We start from the raw sequence: 25464 nt of genomic DNA on the forward strand, positions 1-25464 counted from the left end.
AATTAGTTTCTTTATCTTGTGTTTTTCGTATCTTGTTTTTAACTATCTTAAGTAGTGAATACTACCTTTCATTCCCTTTTCATGGGCTACTGTGATGAAGGTATACAGCAGAGGACAGTGGACACATCTTGAAGGGAATTTGAAAAGGTATTTTGTATTCTTAAATTTTTTTTCTGTCATTTATCACTTTTTTCTTTATTTCATGGTAGTTTAATTTGATTTGTTTATTACTTTTTAAATAATTTAGGAACTCTGTTGAAAACTTAATTGCATTTTAACCGTTTTCAACATGTTTTTGACTCCTTGAAAGTCTAATATATTTGGGAAGAATTCCCAAATAAGAAAATATTATCTATGTATTTCTTTTTTTTTTTAACTTGTCCTAAGAAATTTTCCCAATGGAAGTCAGTTTTTTGGTCTGTCGTTTCTCAGGATCTACTAGAAGCTTTCTAAAATATTAACACCCATTTGCTGTTTTTTGTTACTGTGGTAATGAGACCATTTGAAGAGAGATAGGGTACCACACAGTAATTAAAAAGCTTCATGATGAAGTTTTTCCAGGTTCTTCGAAGATATTTTCTGCTCCTGGCAATTTGATACTGTAAATATTGTCAGTTTCAGCTAATGTTTAAGTCTAGTGTGTGTCCTTCACCTCATCTTCTGTTTCTTTCTCTGTATAGAAGAATTCTGGTGAGAGATCCTGCATAAGCTCCACTGTAGGGAACAGTAGTGCAACAAATTCTGTTAACTCCTCTGCAGTGACCATATGACTGCATGTTAGATCAGTTTTTCCTAGACCTCTTCCTTGAATGCTGAGAGAGTTTTTGGGTTGTCAACATTATGACTTAAATAGAAAAAAAAAAAAAAAAGTCTTTCTTGAGTTTATGTTGAACAGTTTGTTATGAAAGTGAATGGCAGACATGTGCTGTATATTTGTTTGTCTGGATTGTTTCCTAGTAAAGAAAGGTGTAAGGAACATTTTATTTTTGCTATGCATATGGATTTACCAGTGCTGGAAAGAGAGCAAAAAGGGATGACGTTTTCCCTCTAAAGCACCCAAACAGTGCATAGCAGAATGTTGTGTGAATCATTATGCTTTCAACATTTCCCACCCTGGGCCATTGACACCAGCATGGCCTTCACACCACGTATGCACTTGGAGCACATCTGTATGGAAGAGATACTTGAGCTAGTACTGAAACCTGCAGCTGAGTGCTGCTGGCAGTGTTCAGTCTGACCAGATCAGGGGGCTGCTGTGGCTCTGATGCTCTGTGGCTGCTCACATGTCCCTCCTTGTTCCTCGGCTGTGCTGGAGCTGCCTGTACCTGCCCAGCCTTCCTTGGAAAAGACATATCGTTTAAGGCAAAAATGGGAACCATCGTGCTTTGTCATGCACTTGTCAATGGTTCATTGTGGATTGATGTGGAAGGGTTCCCTTTGACTTGCAGAAAAAAAACCCCAAACTCACAAAGAGTAATGAAGCAGGTATGTTTATTCACAGCGCTAGGTGTGTGGGGGATAGCTCCGCCTAGCAGGCACACCTATTGCCTTTGTTCAGCTTCTTCTCTTCGATACAATGTTACATATGCTGCAGTTGTGTTACATATGCATTAGCTGTGCCAGCAAATTCCTGAAAAGTGGGAGGGGAAATCAGTAACATACACCACTCCTATAACTCCGCCTCAGAACGCCCCTTGGGGGTCTTCATTGTGGGTCTTTTGTATGAAGTAAGAAGTTTTCCTCAGCTCTGAACTCTTCACCTTTGCAAAGAGCTGCTGAGCTGGCACTGGTCGCTCACCTCAAAACCGATTTCATCTTGTCTCTTTCTCTAGGAGCCCCTCTTTATCAACCTTCAAGGTCTCCTTCAAAGCTCCTTATCGAAACTCCAAGGTTTTTGTTCCTGCTAGAATCCTCATTATAAAGTTAACCATATCCTGCCTGTAAGTTAGTATAAGCAAGCAAGGCCCTATTCTAATTTAATAGTATTCTATCTAAAAGGTTAGCTCTAGTAAACAACAAAGGATACAATCTTTTGTCATCACTTTATATTTTGATCACCCCTCATCACTTTATTCTCTTTTATGCTGTTCAGGTAGAAAGGGATTTATTGCAAATTAATAAATTCTTACTAGATTGTTAAGTCTTAATAAAACTTGAAAAAAATTGTTTTAGACACCATAATCTTCAATTTCCTAAACTCTTGATCTTTTTTTTTTTTTTTTTTTTTTTTTTTTTTTTTTTTTTTTTTTTTTTTTTTTTTTTTTTTTTTTTTTTTTTTTTTTTTTTTTTTTTTTTTTTTTTTTTTTTTTTTTTTTTTTTTTTTTTTTTTTTTGTGGTTTTGTAAGGATTCTTTGTTTATCATGGATTGAAATTGGAAAACCTCTTTCCCTCCCTTCCCCTTCAGTAATTTAGTTGGTAACATTGCACCTTAATAAAAGTGAACGTATTAATGAAAATAATCACGATCATTGCAATCAACACTTTAAAAATAGTCATTATTATTTGGATAGTGGAAGTTGTTAATTTCTTTATATTCCAAACAGTTATACTTTGCAAAATAAAAGGAACCACCAAGGATAAAACTTAAAAAATGCATTCTATTTTAAACGATTTTTTAGTATTCATTCCTTGATTTCATGCATATTTTTCCAAACAAAGGAGTAAGTCAAATAGCTCATGCAAGATCCTCATTTCATGCCTGTGGAATTTGCTGTACTTAAAAGTGTTTGGGTTCCCAGCTTGATAGATAGCAGAACATTTCAACCTGTTATTTTTTGGCACAGAGCCACACACTGCATTTTGTACTTACTGTAATTGAAGAATATCAGTATCCTCTAGGGATACAATCCTCTGCTTATTTAATAATTTCTAGTCTTCTGGGAGGGTCCTGCAGATAAATACATTGCAAAACTCATACCTTGCTTCTATAAAGTTTTATTTTGGATACCTTGTAAGGGAAATGCAATCTTCTTTGGATGCTTTTAAAAAAATTTAGATTAGAAGATTTATTTGGTTCACAGGGGTGAAAAGTATATATTTATTCTTCATCTTTGTTGGTATAATATCTCTGAAAGTGTTAGTTTCAAAACCTTGGTTGAATATAATTCCTGTCAAAACCATGACTACCTTGTGATTTCTATGGGACCTTACATTTTGGAAGGTTTAAGGATTTACTACTCCATTTCAGTTAGTTCAGGAGCACTACAGAAAAAGAAAATTAAGAAATTGGAGACTAAATATTTCTCAGTTAGATTTTCCCTAATTTTTTCTGCAGGCAAGTTCCTGCTATATTGAAATGCTCTTGAATGTACAAGTTTTGGTGAATTTTTATGTTCTGAAATGCCTTGTTAAATTTCTTGGACCTTTCTGACAAAGTTTTTGATGTCTCTGTTTAGTGTATGTTATCCATCTTGCCAAAACTCTTCAGGGATGCTTGGTTAAAAACAATTCCTGTTCCTTTTTGAGCAGAGGACTTTGGTTTGTGGAATTCCTTAAGTGGCTGAAGAGCACTTTGGGTGCCAGGAACAGAGCAACTCTATTCAGTGTGAACCTGCCTGCTTTCCCTCTGGTTTTCCACTTTTCTGCTCCACTTCAAAGATTGGTAGAAGTGCTTCAGCTCCTTTGCCTGTGCTCAAAGGCTACTGACACTGCATCAAAGAGCACAGTGACGTTGACTTATCCTCTTATTCTCTCTGGCAGTTTTAGCAAAGGATTGTGCAGTGTGAAGTGGCCAAGAAAAAAAGTGGATAAGTCCATGGTATGACTTTTATTGATGTAATGCCAACAACAACTAGGCAACTCCAAGTAAAGAAACTGAAAGTGGAAAGTAGCAGAAAGGCTCACTGTCTCAAAGTTTAGGGAAGCCTTCCCAAAATAAAATAATTAGCAACACAGGACAGACACTGTTCATCTTTTATTTTTTCTGTCAGAGAATTTCATCAACCTCCATATCAAAAAAGCTCATGGAATATTAATCAGTAGTAGCGTAATCAAAGCTTAAATACAAAATGTGAACTGAACACAGAAGGCATCAATAAGAAATATAAAAGTGACTCCGTGTAGCCTGTCTTCTTCATAATATCTGCTTTGGAATCTTGCTTAACATCTCATTTTAGTGAAATGCTATATAAGAATTTATACTGCTATCTGTAAATATAATCAACCTTAATTTAACTTAAGCATTAGTAGAATGACTATCATAGAAAAAAGTGTGATTCATGAAAAAGGCTATCCTCTGTTCCTATAGAGAAGGACAAATTTTACTTTACTATGAAACAAGAAAAGTTTCTTAAAATGAGATTGTTAAATCCAGAATTTGGCTGCCTGAAAGATATTACAATGTATTTGTCCTGAATTCCCTGTTGGATATTCTGATGATTAGGCATTCCTTTAATACATTTTTCAACTCTCTTTTTTTAGATTTTATTTGAACATATTTCTGACAATAGTGCCAAGTCACATACGATCAATGGATACTCTCTGGCAGCAAGTTCAATTCACTAATGTCAAATCACAGTGGTCATCTTTTAAAAGCATTTACTGTGACACATATTTGAGATACCGCAGCTAATTCCTGTTCAAAGCCCAGGAAATTCTGTAGCATCTCTAAACTGCTGTATGAAAGCAATTGGTTACAGCGAGTTTATCCTGGTAATCACTACCAGGATTTGAGGTAAGGACTTGTTCTCTGGTCAGTTTGTGATTAGCTATAAATATTTATGAATACTACTTGCAATGAATGTATGTAATTCATAATTTGACAATGGACAAGCTAGAGAAATCAAGATCAGCTTTTATGCTGTTGATTTTCTTCCATTCCTGTTAGAATATGGAAGTGAATAGTTGATTTTTAGTCATGTTCTAATAGAAAGTCTTAATGCATTGCTTTTAAGAAGTAGCAAAGTATATGCACTGTTTCAGAACACCTTGGAAAGCTGAGTATTCCAGCAAGGTTTTTTTAACATGCTTAGAGTACACACAGAATTAAATGTGATTAGTCATGTCTGCTGGTTCCTATTCCTGGTTTTACTTTTTGAAAACAAAAAGCTCAAACACATGAAGCTGTAATAGGGACATACTTCTAAATATTGGTGCAATTTTTTCAGTGTTTGGGAACAATATTTTTGGCCTTATACTGCTTTCCTGTTTCCAGGCAAAAGCCACAGTTTTCCTGCTTTTTACTCTTTTCCAAAAGAGTAGCTGAAACCTCAAGATCTATTCAGGGATCTCTGCCCGGTTTAAAGCTTTATAAACTCCAGTCTGCCACATAGTAGCATGTAGGTTCTTTACCATTTCTTTTCTACATAGGTAGTAGTTCTGCAGCAGAAAATGGATGTCTAACTTTACTGGGAGAGGAAAGTTTGGCAATTTTAGCTGTTCTCTGTCTTTGTGGATATATCAGTAGAATATATCACTACTAGTTAGTATTGTTGATTCTGTGTTTTCAAGGGGAGTTTGCTGGTGTTTCTGTACTGAGTTTTTACAGTCTCTGCTGTATGTGGGACCTCAGGGTAGTGGGAGAACACTTTTTTTTCAAACTCAAATGACTGAAAAAAAAATCATCTCAGTTGAGTGCACGTTACTTACTTTCTTCAAGATGTGTTCACTATCACTAGTTTCCATGAACTTCCTTCAGCAGCTTTGTCCAGATAAAATTGCCACACCTAAGCGTGACTGAAAGACCAGCAGATGAAAACTGCCAATGTCTGTTTGTTAAGAAGAGATCACGTTGAACCGATCTACTTTCTTTTTTAATGACGCAGTAATTACCCGCATAGTATATCAGAAGGAATTAGTATGAATTAGTAATTAGGTGTCATGTTTTGACTCTGGAAAGTTCTTGACACACTCTTCCCCTGACATTTTTGTGACAGAAATTGGCAGGAAGCTTCCTATTGAATAGGCAGAAGATTGATGGTGTTGATGCTTTGGAGCCCATTCATTTTTGGTTAAGCACTTGGGTTTTGACTTGTGTGAGCAAAGAATACACATGAAAACTGCAATATATCTGCATACATAATATGTATAATATGGGCACAGCATGGGGTTGTTTTAGGGAACATGATCGAAATTAGAATCTGAAAAATAGAAGTCATGGCCTGGAATCAACATGGTGATGTTTAACTGCAAGAAGGAAGAAATCAAACAGGTAACATACAGGTGATAAAGTGTAGAGATAAAACTACAATAAGAAGATTCAGGAGTTCCACTGAATTTAAAAGTTGTATGAGGCAGCAATCTTTGAAAGGAGACTTCTGTGTGTGAAACTGATGAGACCTTGTCTGAAATACAATGTCCATTTTTGGTAATTTTTTAAGAATGGTCTAGCCATTCTAGATACATTGAAAGAGTTTAATGGGATTGATTATAAAGACAGACTATGTGCTTTATGAAATGATTGAAGGAATGAAGCAGCTCAATTTCATTAATCTTTGAAATAAATGAAAGTTGTTAGAGGAAAGAGAGTGATTTCTTTTTTCTTGGCAATAAAACATCAGCTAGCCTTGTAGGGCAGGAGGTTTAGGTTGCATACGAAGGAAATTCTTTTTACTCCTACAGTGATAAAACTCCAGAAGAAAATTACAGTAAATATTGTTCTGAAAATACAGTTACTAATTTTAATTTATAAAAATGTGGATAATACACATATAATTGGCTCAGTGGAAGAGACTAGATAAACTACAGTCAGGATCAGTCTCTTGAAGTCATTTTCAACTGTACCACTGTCATTCTGTGCTGATACCAGGCAGGTGATTTCTAGTTCTTAACTGTATTTCTGGCATATTTGCTCATGGCATTTCTGATTCTATGTTTCATCTTTCTTTTTTTCCTTCTCAGTGTCATTAATCTTAAAGAATACAGTGGATTCTTTTAAAAAGTAAATAAATACCCATACTGTACTGTGGTATTTACTTTCTCACTCTTTCCCTATATTTAGAATGTATACAGCAATGAGGTATTTATCCTATGCCATGGTAAATGTTTACTTTCAGTGGTGCCCACTCTACTTACTTTTCCATCTTTACTGAGCTTAAATTTTAGCACTTCTTTAATTTCCATATAGTCCGATTCCACATGATTATTTCTACCTTCCAACGTATATGAACATCTCTCTCCAATTAAAACCTTTTCACTGTATTTTATTTTTTTATTATTTTTAATGGAAAATGGTTTTTGAGCTACTGGACTTTGTAGTTCTGTTGCAGCATCATTGGGTGTAATTGGTGGACTCCTGTGCTGGTGCAGCTTGGGTTAGAATATGCTCTTTTGATTTAACACTTGCACAACACAAATGATGGGATTCATCTCAGCAAGCTTTTGATGTCTGTGTTGTAAATGTCTGCATTTGAGCCAGTCTCCTTGTAATTAGTAGAGAAAAATGAGAATTTTTGACACGCAGTTTATCTTAGTTGAAGATGGGTAGCTAAAATTATCTACCTCTACAGATGCTTATTGGTCTATGTAACTGCAAAGAAAATTTGGATAATTAGCTCAGATGTAGGTACCTGCTTTAAGGCTGTTTAAACTCAGGGGAGGTTAATCCCACACCATGTCATTCATTTGGCTCTTGATGAGTTTTAATTTAAGCTGTGGTAGCCTAAACAAGACATCAGTTCCTCCATGAGTAAGCAGAACATTGGTTTCAGTCTACATGCTACTTGAGCCCCATGTTGACAGTTTAAATACCCCAATTTGTAGTCCAGTCTGTAAAGTTAAACTGACAGTAGTTGTGGCTAATTTTAATGTCATCTGTTGTAAACCAGAAGCAGTGAGAAGATCCATATTGTACGTAACATCGCATCAATGCTGCAAAAAATGTAACCTCCTGGGGTAGAGGAAGAGTTGGCAGCTGGAGGCAGTAACTGCTTCTATGGTTCAGTTTAACCTCCCACATGAGTTTTAGCTTCATCCAGTGTGTTGTATGAGAACATTTGTGAAATGCTGATAGTGTCATATCTGTGTGAGTGTCTTTGATAGTGCACTAGGTTTTAACAGGATTCTGATGAAAGTAACGCTTGTGTTGGCAGGTGTTGAGGAACACATTTGTAGAGCAAAAGAATTGATGCTGAGAACCTGATTTTCTTGGTGTCTGCATTTCAGGGGAGCTTATTTTGACCTAGTTCTTTCTGTGTAGACTGAATACCTATGTGAGACTGTTGACAATTTGACAATTGCCAGTCAAAATGCTTGTCAGACCTGGGAGTCAGCTGCCTAGTTGCACTTCCATCTTCCTGTGCTCCCATTAATACCCTACATTTACCAAAGACATCTGAGAGTGCATTGAAACCTGACATTGAAACCTGATCATGTACACACCTCCATTTCAAAAGATCATAGTCACCCTTTTTATGAAAACAAGCAACTTCCTGTATTTTTAAGTACCAGTGTTTGAAGATTTAATTCATCCTTTATTAAACAGAAGGATCCTTGCCTATAGCTATGCAGAGATTTCATTTAAATTTTACCATTTTTTTCAAAGAGTTAAGTTGTTTTAGAAGTGTCCTTGACGTAAATTTGTAAAGTACCAACTTCGGCTGAGTATTGTGGAAGAACCTTCTGAATTAAGCTTAAAGCTTTGGAATTAGGTCAGCTCAGTATATAGTAGCCAGATTTAATATCACTATTGACATTGCGGTTAAAGTATGAGAAATGCTTGCTTTTGTTAGGATGTAAAATAGCTGTGTTGCTGTGACTCTTCATATTCTTCCATTTTTATTCCAGCTTCTTTTAAAATGCCAGGCATCCTGGCACTTTAAAGTTCACTAATTAGTTTTATATTTTTTTGAAGTTCTTCATTGTGTAACTTGCTCTGAATGAACATTTTTACATGTGTTTTTGTAAATCTTTCCTTATACATTTGCTTTCCTCCATTTATGTCTTTTCTTCCCTTCTTTAAGGAGGAAGGAAACACTAGGAGAACAAAAACCTTTTGAATTTTATGAAATGACACATGAAAATATAGGTGTTTAGTGTTTGTCTGTATATGGAAATGCTTTCATTGTTTGAAGCCAAAAGCATGCCATTATTGAGCGAAACAAGGGAATGCTATTACAAACACAAGAATAAAACTTCTATTCCAGTAAAGAGATACGTTTTAAATACTTGTGCAGATTATTTTACGTTTGTTTCATTTAGCCTGCTATGTGAGCAAGTACAGAATGAATATGATAAAATGCATTACATTTAGTGCTCATCTAACAGGATTGGTATGAAAAGCCTTTAAAATAATCAGTCTCTTAATACTTAGAATTAAAATATGCAGGTTTTCTTCATATAACTTCATTTAGAATAATTAAATTGGTGGGAAATTTGGATCTCCTGTTTTAATTACTGGAAGAGAAGGACAAAATTCAAGGTGGCATCACTAATATAAAGCAACTCCTTCCTGTTCTTGATCCCATCTCTGAAGCAATGATTGGGACACAGTAATAAAGAAGTAGAAGATCTTTCAAATTGTTTAAGTTCCAACTACATGTAACTATAGAAGTGACCTTGAAAAATTCCTCTAAGCTGTTTTTCTCTACATTATCTGGGTTATGAGATTGCAGGCTGACAGATTTCTTGTACAAGTTTTTAATCTGTTTTCAGAAATCTCGTCCTCGTTCATAATGTTGTTAACACCTGTGTATAATTTTTGCATATGGTCAGATATAAATTTAAGATAAAGTTTTTCAAGTAGTTGCTTCAGGGATTAGGATATCATTTACATAATCAGAAGACTGGTAAAGTTGGAAGGGACCACAGAGGGTCATCTGGTTGAACCTCCCTGCTCAAGCAGAATCATCCCAGGGCACATTGGACAGGATTGCAAGCAGATGGTTTCAATATCCTTAGTGAGAGAGACTCCACAACCTCTCTTGGCAATCTGTTCCAGTGCACAGTCACCCACACGGTAAAGATTTCTTCCTCATTTTCAGGTGGAAGCTCATGTCCATCAGTTTCTGCCCATTGCCTCTTGTCCTATTGCTTGGCACCGCTAAGAACAGCCTGGTTCCATGCTCTTGACATCATTCTTACATATACCTAAATATATTGATGAAATCCCTTCTCAGTTGTCTCTTCTTGAGGCCCAGCTCCTACAGCCTTTCTTCATGATAGATGCTCCACTCCCTTAATCATCTGTGGCTACATAGGTCTTCCCCTGGACCTGCTCCAGGAGTTCCATGTCTCTGTGGTACTGAGGAGCCCAGAACTGGACACAGGCCAGATAGAGCCTCACCAGGGCTGAGTAGAGGGGCAGGACCACCTCCCTTGACCTGCTGGCAATGCTCTTCCTAATACAACCTTGTATACCATTGGCCTTTTTGCTTTCTTCCAGTCCTCAGGCACCTCTCCTGATCTCCATGACCTCTCAAAGATGATTGTGAGCAGCCTCACTGTGGTCTGTGCCAGGTCTCTCAGCACTTGTGGATGCATCCCACTTCTGGATGTCAGGTTTGCCTAGGTGTTCTCTAACTCAGTCCTGCTTGACAAAGGGAAAGACTTCCTTCAAACGTTCCATTACTCCTGAATCAGAAATTCCTGAGGGCTGGTCTTGTCCATGCAGTCCAATGCAAAGGCAGCATTCTGTAAGGCTGCCTCCTCTGCATACTCTGTTACTGGGGTCGCCCTCCATTTAGTAACAGGCCCACATTTTCCTTTGTTTTCCTTTTGCTACTGATGTATTTGAAGAAACCTTTCTTCTTGTCCTTCACATCCTTGGCCAGATTCAATTCTAGACAGGCCTTGGCCTGCCTTGTCTCATTTCTGCTTACTCTGATAACATCTCTAAATTCATTCCAAGTGGCCTGACCCTGCTTCCATCTCCTGTGTGTTTCCTGGCTATGCTTGAGTATTGACAGGAGTTCTTTATTCATCCATGCAGGTTTCTTTCCCCTCTGCCTGATTTCTTGCTCCTTGGGATGCATTGATCTTGAGCCTGGGTGAAGTGATCCTTGAATATCAAGTTTTCCTCTTTTTATTAAGAATGATTAGAGTGATCCTGGAGATTGAGGAACTTTTCATTTCTACATCAATTTGTGTTGTATCTTCTGTCTTGGTAGGGCTTAGAGACCCAAGTAAGTGTGACTTTTAATCTTTTTTTTTTTTTTTTTTTTTTTTTTCCTGTGGCTGTGGGTGGTAGCGGTGTTTTATTCCCACTTTTTCTTTGAAGGCTCTGGCAATCAGGAAAGTGACTTGAATCTCTATCTAGAAAGTTCTTTTGAACTGGGACATTAGACATTCTTCCAGAATGTTTCATAAATTTGATGTACCTTAGCAGAGATTTTATTTTAATTTGAACTTCTGTGACAGATGCTTCAGGAGGTGGTGGCTGTGATGAGAAAATGAATACTGCATTCAAAGAGATGTTTCCTATGTGCAGTTTACACTTGACAGATTTTTTATGTCTGAATATGTAATGCTTTTGATATTTACTCCATCACATCTCAAAACAATACTGAAATGATTAAAATGAAAAAGAAATTTAGCTATATCTTGGTAATCATAAATGAAGCTGCTTCAAGGAAACTGCATGGTGATGAGGCTCACCTCTCCATAAACTGTAGTATGTAAAACCCTTGGAAAGCACCAATAGAACACATTTAAACTCTATAACGTAAGAAGAATTAGGTTGATTGCATCATGATGAACCTTAAGCTATGACCTCTTTCCCTGAATTATTCATGCCAAATCCTACCTGAAATAATCTTGCACATATAAGCCCATTCATGAAGAAAGTGAAGTTGGTTCTCTGGCTCATACACCAGCCTTTTCTGGAGTTGGGAATGACTATGCAATGGGCAGAAATATCCAAACACCTCAAACTCCTCATTGCTGATATTGTCTCCTGCACTATGCTTTCTACGAAGAGCTGAAGACTGGCTGCTCAGGCATGAGTAGTTCTTGGCTATGGCTAAGATTGTGGCCTAGAAACTGGGAAGTGTGCTTATCTCTGCCTAGGCAAGCAGGGTAAAGGGAGTAAGTACTTTATACTGTGGATGAAGGCAGAGAAACAGTTAAAGAAGATGGAATTTCTTTAAAGACCATATCCAATTTCAATAGTGCTTGGAGTGTGGGTGTTCATCTGTCAGGAGGATTAATGATGAATTTAAGTTTTTCATCAAGAAGCTATTCTTGCAGAGTTCTGGATAGCTCTGTCATGCATAGCTATCATCACTCTTTAAAAGAAAATTTTGTTAAAGATAACTACTTCACAAGCTTGAAGAACTGATTCAAGCAGTTACAATTGATTGGCTAGCTCTAATCTTAAAAAAAAAAAAATCATTATTTCAGTTAAAATACCTGCATAAAATATTTTTAAACTTGTGTGGTGAAAAAAAAAAAAAACAACAGTAGAGCCTCTAACCATGGCTTCTCTTTTAAGAATTGAAAATGTGGGGAGATGCTTTACAAAAGAATATGTTGTAGCCTTCTGAAGCTCATCAGAGCTATAAGAAATTGTACCTAGCCTTTGAAGTGGGAAATTAAAAAAATGAGCAAATGCCCAAATTTTGATCTAAATTTGCATTTCAGAGTCTAGTTGGTAAACCCATTCTTAACAGCAATTATTTGGCAAATCTGATAACTTTATGATTTCGTGATAGAATGATGAAGCAGCTGTACTACGATCTATAAGAACAAAATACATATGTGGAGGAACTATGTTAATCTTCATGTTTTTTTACAATGAGTGCAGTAGGAAGAAGAACTATTTAATTTAGCGTGACAACAAAAGGGAAGAGGAAGATATTTATACAAACTGTCATAAAATGTTGTGATTTAAGATTAGAATATTTCCTTATGGAGAATAAAGAATGCTGGAGTTTATGATATCAAAGTACTGGCCCAGGAGAGTAAATAGAAAATTCTTACTGTTTTCTAAAATCAGTGGGCTTTGTGTCCAAAGGTGGGTTAAATGATTTATTCTGTCATTATTAAACTGTTTGAGTAATTCTGTCAAAATAAATGTTGCATTTTGGGAGTCAAAATATACCCTGTAAATTTCTTACTTGCTGATCACTGCCAGCTGGTCGAAGGAGGGAATTGTCCCGCTCTACTCTGCCCTGGGGTGGCCTCACCTTGAGTACTGTGTGCGTTTTGGTCACTGCAATTTAAGAAAGGTATTGAGCTATTGGAGAGTGTCAAAAGGAGGGCAATGAAGATGGTGAAGGGCCTTGAGGAGGAGCCGTATGAGGAGTGGCTGAAGTCATTTGGTCTGTTCAGCCTGGAGAAGAGGAGACTGAGGGGAGGCCTCATCACAGGCTACAGCTTCCTTGTGAGGGGAAGAGGAGAGGCAGACACTGATCTTTTCTCTGTGGTGACCAGTGACTGGACCTGAGGGAATGGTCTGAAGTTGTGTCAGGGGAGGTTTAGGCTGGATATTAGGAAAAGGTTCTTCAGCCAAAGGGTGTTTGAGTGCTGGAACAGGGAAGGAGTCACAGCGCCAAGCCTGACAGAGTTCAAGAAGCATTCGAATGATACTCTGGGGCGCATGGTATAACTCTTGGGGATGGTCCTGTGTAGGGCTGGGACTTGAACTCAGTGATGCTTGTGGATCTCTTCCAACTTGGCATATTCTATAATTTTGTTATTCTATGATAATAATAATAGATAGAATGGAATGCAATACATTGGAGACTTCTGAAGAAGAGAAGCAAGAACAGATATTCTGTGAATAAACTGACTGATATTAAAGTCCTTTTATAACCATGGTCTTACATAACCAAGGACGTATTTGTTTTTAATGAGTAATCTGATTAATAACTTGAAAACTTCATGTCAAAATCAATAGAAAAATAAATTTTAGCATGTGGAATTTGTCTATTATATTTGTGTAATCTTTGGCTGTGTTAAGGAGCTTTCTACCTTTCATCTGCGCCAAAAATTTGTAGTCATGATCTCCAGTGTCTGCATGGGAATTTGGATCTGGAAATATTGAATTATCATTATTTAGATAGCATAGTCTCACTCTATGAAACTTAATCTGAATTTATGATGAAATACTTGAGGTTCTATCAAGATATGTTTCTTTCCCCAGGAAATATTATAGTTTCTTAACCTGAGTGTTGGTATCAGAGAGACAGGTATCTGGAACCTGTTTCTGCAGCACTTGGGAGATTCAAAAAGTCAAGCAGCGGTATGAATACTTTGTGCAAGGGGGATGGATCGCTTTGAGCAAACCCCAGATTAGTGAAGTAAAAACTATGCATACAAAGTATGATATGATTTTCTTTCAAGAGGAGGATGTTTTAGTATGCTTTTGAAAGAAAGAAACTTTGATTTGCCTTTCAGCTACAAGCCTATTCTTCCATATCCCTTAAAGAATAAAAAAATAAGGATAAACAATGGTGATACACAGTAATTCATGATCTTTTTCTTTGACTTGTCCTAAGCATGCCTCATGAATGTCCCCTTTTTTGCCAACCTAGTGATAAAATCAGTGAATGACAACCTTACTCTAGTTATCATAATTTGTGTTTGAATTGTGTATTATTTCAACAAAAGCTGATTATAGACAAGGAAGAGAAAATCACATTCATTTCACATGAACTATTGGTTTAGAGGAAATAAAGCTTTGTTTGAAAGCATATTGGATAATACTCTTTTGGCTAAGAAAAGTGCCCATAACCAAATAGAAATCTCAAGACAGAAAAAGCACTTAATTTAGCTTGGGAAGTTGAACTAAGCCTTTCAGTTTCATATTTGTGCTTTATTCGCTGCAGCATGGCTGCACATGGTTTCTAAAGGGAATGCTGTGATGGGATTAAAACTTTTTTTTCTCATGGTGAAAACATTTTTCTTTCTTACGTAACACAAATGGAGCATGCAATTTTCAAGTCTCACTTTTTTCTTCAGTCTTCTGCCTCAGTACAAGAAACTTCAAAAATGGACAGTCTTCCTTTTTTTTTTTTTTTTTTATCTTTTTGTAGAATGAGATACCCACCAAGTATTCCTAAGAAGATTTCCCTTTCTTTTCTTTCAAATTTCAGACATGGGACACAGAGCTGGAGAGATCTGCAGAGTCATGGGCTGAAACCTGTCTATGGGAGCATGGACCAGCAAGCCTTCTTCCATCAATTGGACAGAATTTGGGGGCACATTGGGGAAGGTAGTTTAAGATACTGTTTTATGCAATATATGAAGTTTTTAAAAATTTAACAAAATTTGTTTATTACTTAAAGGAAAAATAATAGAAGCTACAACTTTTGAATGATCTGCTACTGGCTTTCATAGGTACAGACCTCCAACATTTCATGTCCAAGCATGGTATGATGAAGTGAGAGATTTCACTTATCCCCATCCTCATGAATGCAATCCATATTGTCCATACAGATGCTCTGGTCCTGTTTGTACACATTACACACAGGTATGTAGGTGTGTTTGTTTTTTATCAGCTGTGGAAAAGAGTGGTTGAAACCTCCTGTTGTGTTGCTGTATGATAGTTAGAGCATATTGAACTTGCAGTATATGCCACAGCACAAAAGCCAAAAAAGGGCTTGTCTAGACTCCATAGTTAAAAAACACTGGATATTAGCAACAGAGTAGGGCTGTCATACAAATATTTAGACTTTATCCTCTTAAATGTCACTTCCTTAACAGGACAAAGGAAAAAGCACACAAACACCAGTGTAGCACTGAGTGTTGCTGCTCACTGCAGTTTGCATAATCCAGCTTCTGTGCAGGTATGCTGGTAGTCCTTTCTGTAATATGCTGAAGAAACAGCTCATTTTTTAAAAAAGGAATATTTTCTTAGCTGAGTTCCTCAGATTAAGTAATAGATTTTAAGATATTACTTTAACTTCAGCACGATTTTAAAATTGCGTTAAACTAATTTATTTCTTACTTCTGAAAGCTGCGTATCAAGCCTGAATTTTTACAGAGGGGAGCCAGTCATATTTTCAGTGAATGGGTAGTACATGATCTTCAGATTGTACTACAGTCCACATAAAATTTTTGATATAATATTTGAAAACTTACAAGTGATTAATTTTTAAATATTTATCTTTTCTCTAGTAACATAATTCACAGTTGTATCTAATTTTAAAACAGAATTACCTCCATGTTCCTATTTACCATTTCCGTAAATATAATTACACTTACCATTGCATGGGAGATCAATACAAATATAGTGGTTTTGCAGTATCCTGCTGGATCTACAGATTTGGCTTACCTTGAATTAATACAATTTCAACACCTGTCATATTTGTCTAATTTGAACATTCCATCCTTTGTCACTCTGATTATTTTGAGATCTGCAATGAGAGGTGAATAAGGGGCACAGCCACCTCTGACAGCAGTGACAGGAAAGCATATTCATTCAAAATCCATTACTTGGTTCTATTTGGTGTATGAGTGTGTTTCTTTTTTTGAAGTTTTATCCTTAATGTTACTTCCTTTTACTGCTAAAAAATATCTATTCTGTCAGTCCAACCAATCCAAACCTCTCTGGGTCTCTAGGTTGTACTAAGAACTCCAGGGCAGAGAAGCATAACTTCTAACTCACAATCATCTATTAATTGTAATTCCAAGAATATGTTCTTCAGATCATGTTTTGTAAATGTTTTGCTCCACTTTCAAATATATGGTTAGACCATTTATATATATAAAATGAGAGCCACATTTTTTGTATCAAGGTAAAGCTTTTCTTTCTAATAAGGATGTAACTGAATGGCCCTTTGACAGTTGTAATTAGGTCACTTCAACCCATTTATAACAGAGGATAATAACATTTTTGTGATTTGAGTTTTATATGCTGAACTTTATTGATAGTTTTGATTTTAAGTTAATCAACTTTGGTTTTCAGATATTCTTCTCTTTCATTTTCCTTAGGTTGTTTGGGCTACAAGTAGCAGAATTGGTTGTGCAATTAATTTGTGTCATAACATGAACATCTGGGGACAGATTTGGCCAAAAGCAGTCTATCTTGTATGCAATTATTCTCCTAAGTAAGTAGATTGACACCCAAAAATATCTTGAGGGGGGCAAGATACTTTAAATAATCTGAAAGGAAATCAGTCTGGATTTGCTATCTTTTGTACTGTTACATTGTTCCCAAGGCAGCCTTTGGCTGCCCAAATACTCTTGTGAGTTTTCTAGTGCTTCAGTTCTCTGGCCTGTGTTTTAGTATACAGCATCATTGTTGTAGTGTGATATTTATATCTCCCCACTGTGACTTTAAGGAATGTGTAACAGGAAGCCCATGGTTAAGATCAAATTTTATAGGATATTCCATCTAGGGGAGTGGAGCCTGTTCTAATGTAATGAAGGAATTTAGTCTTACAGAGCTATGCCGGTCTGAAAAAATCTTAAAGCAATTTACATCAGTTCTTCAGCTTTTTTCTTCATGGACTTTTCAACTATGTCCTATGTGTTTGGTATAGAATCATAGAATCATTGGATTGGAAACGACCTTTAAGGTCACTGACTCCAACTGTTAACTTAAAACTGCCAAGTTTATCACTAAACCATGTCCCTAAGTGCCACATCTACGTGTCTTTTAAATACCTCCAGGGATGGTGACTCCACCACTGCCCTGGGCAGCCTGTTCTAGTCCTTGACAGCCCTTTCAGTGAAGAAATGTTTCCTAATATCCAATATAAACCTCCCCTAGAGTAACTTGAGATCATTTCCTTTCATCCTATCACTTGTTACTTGGGAATATCATAACAAAGTTACAGTCTGTGTATCTGCTGGTTTTCATTATTTATTTGTTCACATACTAAATGCTGTTTAATGTTAATATGTTCATTTATTAAGGCATTTTTTGCTATTTTTTTTTTCTTTCTGTGTAAAGGGGTAATTGGTGGGGTCATGCTCCTTATAAACCTGGTCGTCCTTGTTCTGCATGTCCCCCTAGTTTTGGAGGAGGTTGTAGAGAAAATCTTTGTTACAGAGGTAGGTACTATTTCAGCATTACAACAATAAATGGAAATGGAAATGTAACCTTTACTTTTTGATTTCTTTCCTTGTTATGCTTTAACATAGTGGAATAGAATATATTATTCATGTACCCAAAGACCTGGTAGGGCCCTGCTTTGTGATGATGAATGAGATCATGTAGTTATGGTATGTGGGGCTGAACCTCACCAAAGGGAACAGACTGTACTGAACTGCTGATAAGTGCTGATTCAGGGCTTTTAATGCACAAAGATGGGGACTGTCAGTGTGTGCTATTTATGCCTTTCTGTAATTACTGTGGAAGTCTGTGCAGTCATTTTTTTATAGGGAAACATTATCTCAGTGACATAGTCATGTGCTATGTGAAAAATCAAGAACAAAACTAGAAGAGATTAGAAATTAAAATGTCAGCTAGGATGGTTATTAGCTTCTTAAAATTTTCATAATACTATTCATATTTTATAGCATTGAAACAACATATTATGAAGCTGCTACTTCCCTTTGCTTTACTCTGTGTATGAGTAATGTAGCAATTTTTCTTAATAACTTTTGAGATTTCATATGGACCATATGAAAGTGCACAAATGTGCCCAAATACCTTCCTTATGGTTCTTGTCTAAGTAAGAAATGTAGGTTCAGTTATGAGTATTTCAAAATAATTTCCATTGTGTATGAATACAAGGGCCACATTTTCATTATGAAATAAGCTTCTTTAATTGCATGTCATGTGTGAATTTGGTAAAACTCTTATATGACACAGATCATCTTTGTTCTCTTGTTTTTCTGATGGCACAAAGGTACTAAAACAGAAGCATTTTCATACTTAACTTGTGCTGCATATGCTAGAAAAAAAATCCTTCCTCAGTATCACAAACATACTTGAGATGTTTTTATTAATCTTGAGTTCTTCATCTTTTGCAATAATGAGAAGTCTTCCTTGCTTTCTCGCTTTCATTCATCCACCATTTTATGAGAACGAAGTCATTTTACTGAAACACAGTAAGGTATTTACATTCCACGCTGATATTTTTTTTCTGAGAGATTATTTTTTTTCCCATTTTCTGAAACAGAGGGTTCAGAAAGACCCTATTCTCCCCATGAACCAGAGGAGGAAACCAACGAGATTGAACGTCAACGATCCAAAGCCCAGGATGCAACAGCGCAAAGCCGGCCAAGAACGCATTCACCTTCAGCCTCCACAGGCACTGATGACAGTGAGAAAAATGAAGTAATAAGCACGCAGCAAATGTGTAAGGAATTTACCTGATTTGCAAATGGTCAACAGAATTGAATTATATAGTATGAAGTTCATTGCAGTGAATTTGCTTTTTGCTTGTTTTAGCTCAGATTGTCTCATGTGAAGTGAGGCTAAGAGATCAGTGCAAAGGAACAACTTGCAATAGGTACGGTAAAATTTAAAGTTGTCATTTTGAGATTATTCTAAAAGGCTGTATTTGTACATGAGCTGGCATATTTTCTGTGTTTGTAATCCCAGGATTTAAGACCAAGTTGTATTTTATTGTCTTAGGTATGAATGTCCTGCTGGCTGTTTGGATAGCAAAGCCAAAGTTATTGGAAGTGTACATTATGAAATGGTAAATAAATATTTTTAAATTAGATTTTCTACCAGTAGAGTGTTGAATGAAATGTCTTTTCTGTTGCAATACTAGTTAAAATCATATTAAGAATGGATTTTGAGTATATCAACATGCAACATGCACCAAAAATAAAAGCTAACACCAAATTTAAGATAGCATCAGATGACCTAAATTTGCATCTGCTCTTCTGCATGTACTGTCCAAATATACTTCATACTTACACATACACAGAAGTAGAATTTTTGTGTCCACTTATTTGGATATAAATACGTGAAGGTGCAGTTAAAGGAGACGTACAGCAATTAGTGGGTACACTTGTATTAATTGTTTCAGTAAGATAGGCCTACTTGTGAAACGTTAATGGTAGCTGAAAGTATATAATTTACTCTCTAGGTTTGCAAAACAGTATAGGAAATAACAGCTACTGTGAACAAGTATACAGTAAATAAGAACAGTTTATCTCCTAGTAAGGCAAAGTGGTGTTTTATTTGTTTGAAATAATACCTACATAGACCATGCCAAACCTAATAAACTCTCCACCAAGTTTTTATTGACACATTGTAATTGAAACCTGTTTTTTGTCTGACGTGGAACTGCTTTTCTTGCTCTGTTTTTCAGCAATCCAGTATTTGTAAAGCTGCCATACATTATGGCATCCTAGACAATGAAGGTGGTTGGGTTGATGTCACTAGGCAAGGGAGGAAAAACTACTTTATCAAGTCTTACAGAAATGGCGTTCAGTCAATTGGGTAAGTTTTCTTACAATACATGGAGAGGTTTTCATGTGTTTATTTGTAGTTCGTACAGAATGTATCACAGTAAAATATTTTTCTGATAGTTTCTGTCTTAAGGAATATGAAAATGCTGTAAAAAGGCACATGAATATAGAGTTATTGTATCCATTCTGAAACTTCAGCTGATGTTTAATGGTGGACAGAAAAGTGACACAATGTGAAAGAAGGCAGATTGTTTTACGTGTTTTGGACAAAGCTAGTATTATTTCCAAGGTTAGACCATGGACAGAGCAATCTATGACAGTTTACAAAGCCCTGTTGTAGTGTACATATGAAGAATATGAACCAAGTAGAAAATACACCTCTTCCCATATATTAGATAATTACATCACAGTTCCACAATTTCTGAGAAATTTTCTGGGAAAATCCAGAAAAGCAGTGCACAGAAGGGGAGAATACTTGTCTGTTTCATATGTAATTATCCAGTGATAGGAAAACATCAGTATTAGCATATTTAAATCTAAGATACTATTAATATTTACAAATTACAGTTCAATTTATATAATAACATTACTGTCCTTATTTTTGTCTATAATTAGTATACGTGTAATAGTAGTATGTTTGGAACAATTAATGTAGGAGTGACAGTGAACTGAAAGAAAACAGAATTTTGCTGAGTGATTTATTTGGCTCAGGTATAAGCCCAAGGGTAAGGAGATAGGTGATCATTAGAGACTGTATGTACACTGTGCTGTGCACCTGAGATAATTTCTCTTTTCAACAGATAAATCTAATCCAGCATAGAGAAGAACACTGACCTGATAGACGAAATTCAGTGACCTATAATTTGGTCTGTCTGGGTAGCACTTCAGGCATTGATATCAATCTGTTTCTTTGGATCATCTGATAACCTGACTGTGGTTACCTGCCTAATAATGAAGATACAGATATTTCTTTTTTTACTTGCTTTGAGACAATGAGACAAGTAACTCTGGATTATACCAATACTAACATATTAGGAGCAAGTGTAAGAGTAGATAAACTGTAAAACAATCTTTTAAACTAGAAGTAATTGATTTCCTGTCAGTTGAAATCTCTGTGTTTCTGTGCCATATGAAGCAATACTATATGAGTGTCCAGCCTACTCGAGTGTATTTATCACCTATCCTCTGAGAATTTGAACTCAGAGCAAGATATTAACACTTGGTTGTGTTGTCTGTGGGATAAACAAAGATTATTTACTAGAGTTTCAAACTTTCAAAAGGCCCATCAATAAGACGACGGATACCTTGCAACTACCTGACAATTACCAGTGTCTCTAGATGGAACCTTGCGTAAATGACATATCCATTCAATGAATAGATGAAATAAAGTGGATCTCACCACTATTGTGTATTGTAAACCAGAATAGGGAATACAGGAAAGGGACTGTCAGTGCAGCATACAGCAAACTTCCTAATCTTCAACTCCTCTGATTTCTAATCAGGATTGTTAATACCGATGTTTTTTCAGCTGTTGGATTTTCTTAGTGTAGGATGCTGTTCTCAGTATCTCAACAAGCAAATCAACAAAAGGGTACAGTGAACTATACCCCCATCAGTGTTTGGCAACGCTAAGACAACAGAAGTATGAAGTACCTCAGTGCAAACAATGTGAAACTGATGGGTCGAACAACCAAATAAACCAATGCAGGCAAACAGTGGAGTCCCCAGGAGCAATTTGTTGCAAAGGGGAATAGGACATAATTTCCTTGGTGTGTTTTTCTTTAAATAATAAATAGCTTTATGGGTGCCAAAAGCATCATCAGCTTCTTTGTTATGGATGAAAAATATCAGAATCAAAGGTGTATCCAAAGAGTAAAAGAAGAGGAAAACAGAATATAAGAGGAGTAAAATAGAAATGCTCATCAATTTGTAATGAAACAACATAATCTATATACCTGACTCTTTATAAGAATAGAAAATGAATGCATCTTGGTACCATATAATTACTGAGAAGAAAGGACTGTTACATTTTTTGCTGGGTTTTGGGTGATACTGGTGATAACAGATGACACAATATCCCAAAAATAAAATTTAATGAAATGTTTCAGGAAGTCTGTGAGGACCAGCTCTTTTCAGAGTTGGAGTTGTTTATAGGAATAAACCTTTAGTGGAAAGTGAATGATCTCTTCTGGTACCTGAATGCTTCTGAGCAACCACATGCTACATTTTGAGGGACAAATATATTGCATAATTTGTTCCTAGCAGATTATTCTGTTAGCAAATTAAACCACTAAAAGAGTTTAACATGCCTTTCTTTTTTTCAGATGGACTCGGGGAATACAAAGTAAATATGTCATTGCAATAAATAGATTCACAACTGGGCAGAGGGGGGGTTCAATGAGTGAAAAATGGTTTGGGACAATGTCTTGAGTTAATTTCTGTGTTCTTTAATAAAAGTACTTCTTACTTAAAGGAAATCACTGAAATATATTATTTACTGACATTTTCTATTATTTCTTCTTCAGAAAATACCAGTCAGCTAATTCCTTCACTGTCTCCAAAGTAACAGGTTAGTATTAATTTCTTATAAACTCAGTACTACTTTATGATTTTTCTAAATAGCACACGTTTATTTGTTTCTGTTTTACTTTCTTCAGTTCAGGCTATCACCTGCGAAACAACAGTGGAACAACTCTGCCCATTTCAAAAACCAGCCTCACACTGTCCAAGGTAAAATAATTAAAATGTTATTAATTTAAAGTGCTGCCAATATTTCTGTTAGTTCCTAATTATCTTAAGTCGTCATTGATCAAACATTTCAACAGTAGCTGTGAAAATGAAGTCAGAAATGTTTAACTGATATTTGAATCTTTGGTCTCAGTAGAAAGTCGGGTAGGTAAACATGATCTGCAGGTTTTATCAATGGGAGAATCTCTTTTTCTTTTGCCCATGAAGATCCTGTTGCTAATCTTAGTGAAATCGTTAGGCTTAAGACTGTGAAGAAAAATGCATTTCTACTTTTCATTGTCCAGTATTATTTCTATGCACTTTGGGCAATGTACACTTTATTTCAATTTATTTACCTGTAAAATAGATACAATAGAAGGCTGCAGTACAGGTATTTATTGTAGAACTTACCAATTTTTTGGGGAGTTCTGAAGGAACTGGATTGAAAAAAAAAGTGGAAATATATATGGTTAAATTAAGGTGTGGTCTGCAGGTCAGGAAACAGCTTTAAATTTTGTGCCATTTCTTTGAAGACTGTGTTTTAACTCTTCGTAAGAAGCTGTGCCACAATATTTTGATGAACTAATTCAGTAACAGTTCTTAAAACCATAGATGAGTCAAAGGTAAATACACCGTAGCATGATTTACCACAAACTAAGCTGGAGATATCCACAGGATTACTTTCATAGCAATCCTACAGCCAATACAGGAAGCAAGTACAAAGCCAGAACTGCTAGAAAAACATCCCTTCGTGTAGCACTTGGGTCCATGGACTTGTTTGGTGTTTGGCTATGGCTCCTGGCTCTCTAGCTGGAAGATGTGAAGGAGTAAGCTAAGGAGTGGAACACAGGAATGGATGGATACAATCTCATACTTCTATATTTTTCTTTTTTCTTCATTATTAAAAACAAAAACTAGCTTAATTAAGAGAATAATAGGGTCTGTCTTTGGGAAAATTCAAAATTAAAAAGAAGGGTAAAAAGACTTTAATTCTGATGCATCAACTTAAGTAACTTCACAATAGCAATGATTCATTCAAGATTCTGTGCATGCTCTTAATTCTGAAAATGTAGTCTCAGGAATTACAAGCAGTAATCAGCTATGTCATTGATTACACAAGCTTATTTTTCCCTTTTGTACCCTAATCATAAATCAGCAGCTCTTCAACTTCCTTCCAACAAAAGTAACTTTCCTGACTACTTTAATTACCCATCGGGTAAGAGGTGATGTGATGTGCCAAACATCCTTTGGAGCCTGGATAGCATCCTGGAGAAGAACATCTGCCCAGGGCTGCCCATGTAGGGGCCAAAGCATTTAGGGCATGACCCATTTTTTAAATGAAATGAGTAGACTTTGAGTTAACTGTCAGTTCTGGCTCGTAGCATATCACAATCAGTAAGTAAGATGCTTGACACCTTCTGTACTACTGTTAGCTCCCACATGATTTTCATGTGAACTTTGAAGCTATTGCAGCCATGAATCAGTGAGAAGGTTTTCCTCAAAGGTCAACAAAATGCAGTTAACAGAGATGGTCTTTGTTTTGGTAGCCTTCTGATCTCCTAGAATCATTACTTTACGAAGTTTTTCATTTTAACTATGGATGCCAGTGCTCACCTTCATTATAAGTTGTTAGATTGGCTTACATCACCGGGTCATCAGCATCAAAGCAGGTCCTCACTCAGATCTGCCTCTTCTGTGAAGGTATTTGACTGTACAGTTTATAAAGGATGCTGTGGAATCAGATACGTTGTAGAAGAGTGAACTGTCTCTCTTCTCATTGGCTTTTCTACTAGCCTCACATATGTTGGACAAGAAAGCCGTCCGCTTATCGAAAGGGAAGAAGACCAGACTTGTAAAGCATAATTTTAAGCACTTCATTATGAACTTCAATTTACAACAGCAGTGCTTTTCACCTGTATGGTCAAAGCCTCAAAAACTGACAGCATTTTAGGAGCAGTATAGTCCCATATGTATGCATTATGAACTTTATTTATACTCCATAATGCTGACACAGAACATGATATAGTTATCCTCTGATACTCATTCCTAACTATGTGTGGTTTGTTTTTGATCTTTCAGGGTGTATTGTCCTCACAACTGTATGCAGGCAAATCCACACTACGCTCGTGTAATTGGTACACGAATTTATTCTGATGTAAGTATAGGGATTTACATTGCGTTATATAATGAAATATAAAATCCTATGAAAAGTTATAAAGATAACAAGATAGAGCATAGATACAGTTTTCCTCTACATGCTTATTTTTCACACAGTCTTTTCAAAAGTTCTTTTTCAGAGAGTCCCATTTAAGTTAGCAGTACTCAGCTGCTGAAGATATGAAAAGTTATTTGAAAACTCATTATAGAGTTCAGTAGTCTCTGGACGCATATTTTCAGTTTTTTATTAAATTCCCATTGATTTGTTCAATATTAGCAGTGTTTACTCATTTAAACCCCTGCACTTTATACACTGATGCCACCGTAACTTCTGTCAGATTATACTAACGAAAAAAATTACTCTTAAAATAAATGTCTGCAGTCTCA

The 25464-nt window shown here is 36.1% G+C and overlaps 1 protein-coding gene across 2 annotated transcripts in view; it reads left to right on the plus strand.

Annotated features, from left to right (window-relative positions):
- Positions 1–25464, plus strand: part of CRISPLD1 (cysteine rich secretory protein LCCL domain containing 1) — a 39535-nt gene that overhangs the window by 5599 nt on the left and 8472 nt on the right. For both annotated transcript variants that reach the window (XM_027907898.1, XM_027907899.1), the window contains 11 exons: positions 14970–15088; positions 15214–15346; positions 16810–16925; positions 17774–17874; positions 18948–19127; positions 19220–19280; positions 19406–19472; positions 20094–20224; positions 22719–22762; positions 22851–22923; positions 25000–25075. In XM_027907898.1, coding sequence (XP_027763699.1) covers positions 14970–15088; positions 15214–15346; positions 16810–16925; positions 17774–17874; positions 18948–19127; positions 19220–19280; positions 19406–19472; positions 20094–20224; positions 22719–22762; positions 22851–22923; positions 25000–25075 — 1101 coding nt within the window. The remainder of the gene's footprint in view (positions 1–14969; positions 15089–15213; positions 15347–16809; positions 16926–17773; positions 17875–18947; positions 19128–19219; positions 19281–19405; positions 19473–20093; positions 20225–22718; positions 22763–22850; positions 22924–24999; positions 25076–25464) is intronic.

Source organism: Empidonax traillii, unplaced genomic scaffold (assembly GCF_003031625.1).
Source record: "Empidonax traillii isolate 1590-97213 ecotype Southwest subspecies unplaced genomic scaffold, ASM303162v1 scaffold1567:size157445, whole genome shotgun sequence".
NCBI lineage: Eukaryota > Metazoa > Chordata > Aves > Passeriformes > Tyrannidae > Empidonax > Empidonax traillii.